The sequence below is a fragment of the Ostrinia furnacalis genome, unplaced genomic scaffold (genome assembly GCF_004193835.3).
Source record: "Ostrinia furnacalis isolate ACB-3 unplaced genomic scaffold, ASM419383v2 OfSCF0322, whole genome shotgun sequence".
Classification (NCBI taxonomy): domain Eukaryota; kingdom Metazoa; phylum Arthropoda; class Insecta; order Lepidoptera; family Crambidae; genus Ostrinia; species Ostrinia furnacalis.
The window spans coordinates 473960-476671 of record NW_021130561.1 but is presented as its reverse complement, the minus strand read 5'-3'; the positions used below and the strand labels follow the sequence as shown (position 1 = coordinate 476671).

The window sequence follows — 2712 nt, the reverse complement described above, 5'->3', positions numbered from 1 at the left end:
AGTGTTACATTGATAGTTTACTAGCCTCAGACGAGCGTAACCCGACGCGAATACTAGCTCAATATAAATTGCGTTATGATTGACGTAAGTGTATTCAATAAAACAGATTTGGTAAATATGAAACATCAGATTTGTAAGCAATTTTGATAAAAGTGGCAGCTTTGGCAAAGATGTGAAATTCAGGCTCAGAAAATAGAATAAAAATCATTTACGCTTCAATAGAATTATATTTCAAAGCTGTCGTTGGTTTGACCTTCAGTCTGAGGAGGCTTTTTTAGACAAGGAAACTCCCAAAACTTCTGTGACGTAGCCAAGTCTTCGGCTTCTTCGAACGTTTGAGGCATGTCCTTCTTCGCAGTTTCAGGTAAAGTGAAAGCAATGATCGCACCCAACCCTGCGATGGCTCCAACGACCACTAACGGTAGCCAGTGGATGTACGTCTCTAAGTAAATGACGTAAGGAGTTAAAGCAGTCGCCACATACCCACAGATGTGCACTATAGAAGCTCCAGATCCTCTCACAGACGTAGGCAACATTTCCACAGCCCACTGCATAGCACAACTGTACGCCATGTTCACACAAAACCTCGCTATGACTGCGAATATCACAGAGGTGATGCCGCTCATGAAGACTGTCAGTACAGAAAATATACAACTAATTGTCATCACAATGGCCGTCAACCATCTTCTTCCCATCCAATCCATGATGAATGCCGTGACGAGCATCGATGGGAACTCAGTGAAAGACACCACAGAGAATGATACGAAGAAGTCGAAATCCAACTGCCCAAGGCTTCTTACTAGTCCGTCAAACACCATAGTGCAACACATGTATTCTATACACATACATATAAAAATTCTTCTCAGAGTTGGCCTCTTCAGTAGCTCTAGACTACTAGCCGTCTCTTCCTGCTTTCTATTGCTTGCCGAGAGTCTAAATTTTTCAACCAACTTTGACGGAATATCTTTTTTATTAACTCGTCCGATCGTCAAAAGTTTTTGTATAGTTTCATCTATCCGCCCTCTAGCTAATAACCATCTGGGGCTTTCTGGCAAGAAAAATAGTGCCAATACTGCTGAAGCTAAAGGCAAGCTTGTGACTAGAGAGACAGTTTTCCAATGTCCGCATGCAAGCACCAACCACGGTAAGGTCGTGACAGCGAACGCATAAAAGAGAGCAAATGACATGTTCGACATTATAGTTCTATACTTTGGCGCCACATATTCTAAGGCAATAAGATAAGCCATCATCATACAATTGTCATAAGCCATGCCCATAACAAATCTGCACACAGCAAACTCAGATAGATTCGTAGTAAAAGTGCTAAGAACACCGCCAATACACCCTACTATGTTACTAATCACAGCAGCTGGTAATCTTCCGAAACGGTCCGAGACCCATCCTATTACGAATCCTCCAAGAATTGATCCCACGAAGAAGAACGTCTGGGCAGTTGCTTGATAGCTGTCCTTGTCGCACACCCATCCCAACTCACTTGATATAGTAGGGTATGGTATCTCACTCTTATTGAATTCCCATCCTTGTTGACATGGCACCGTTTTCCAGGACTCGTTTGGTTTCAATCCGTACATGATTACTTCGCTCCAGTTGGCCGCGTATGCTTTGCATTGAGAATATCCAAACCTGGTGCTGCCGTCTTGTGGGATAGCCAGAGATCTTCTTTCGATGTCAGTAAGATTTTCTAGTTCAGGAATCCAGCACCAATGGTTCGGTGATACCTCGGTCATGAACAGTTGCGAGTAGTAGACAAACACTCCGAACACATAAAACGGGAATGTTGAAAAGAATAGAAGGATTTGGTACTTCCCGAATTCCCCGGCAGAAGATAGCAAATCATCAAAATCCACTTCATCAGCTTTTACTGTGTTTGCTTGTATAACTTTTCTGTTTTCTGTTTCATCCGCTGCATGGTCTTTGTCCACATTTCGTTTGTCTTCTGGATATTTTATTTTCATATCTGCAGCCATTCTTGTTTCTTTTAAATTACTTATTTTAATTATGTCTAGAACTATTTGTGGCAGCGACGTAAGTTGAACTAAATGATTTACTAATTTGCGAGAGATTATATAAAATACCGCCGGCTGTTTACGTCTCGCTAAATTTAGTTTGTGTATATTTGCTAAAGGCTTTAGTTGGTAGGTAGGTGTTTCTTGTTTTCTGACGTCCTACAATAAACAATCGGGATTAAGGGCTTTGTACGTGCATGGAAATTTTGCAAGGTGAACTGTAATATTAGCTTAGATATTAGGTTGCAAAAGCAGACAATGCTGTTTGTTTTCTTATATAATTTTACGATACTTAATTTTCCAAAATTTACTATTTTATTAGAATTTAGGACGTTTTATTTTACATAAATACTTTACTATAACGGGACATAATATCCCACCACACTTTCCCGCCAGTGCAACTCTTGTACAGCCAGGATCTACAGCTTGGCCTCCAAAACTCAGCAAGTGAAGATCGAATAGTCCCGGGAGATACTTTTTTAATGTAATATTATTTTAAATGCTTTCAAAACTTGTCGAACATGTCAAGAACTTGTGCACGTTCTTAGTAGCAGATTATTAGTAGAGTCAGGTCATTAAGTACCTCGATAAAATACTGACATTACGCAAAATTGTATGGATTGTAAAATACAATATCGATTGAGTAGTGACGTCATGTCTATTAAAGGCGCCAATTTCCAGTTAA

The 2712-nt window shown here is 40.2% G+C and overlaps 1 protein-coding gene across 1 annotated transcript; it reads right to left on the bottom strand.

The window, feature by feature from the left end:
- Positions 1–207: 207 nt before the first annotated feature.
- Positions 208–2075, bottom strand: LOC114360743 (carcinine transporter). Its single transcript, XM_028315535.1, has one exon. The coding sequence runs from the start codon at positions 1986–1988 to the stop codon at positions 225–227; it is 1764 nt and encodes a 587-aa protein (XP_028171336.1). The 5' UTR covers positions 1989–2075; the 3' UTR covers positions 208–224.
- Positions 2076–2712: the final 637 nt, after the last annotated feature.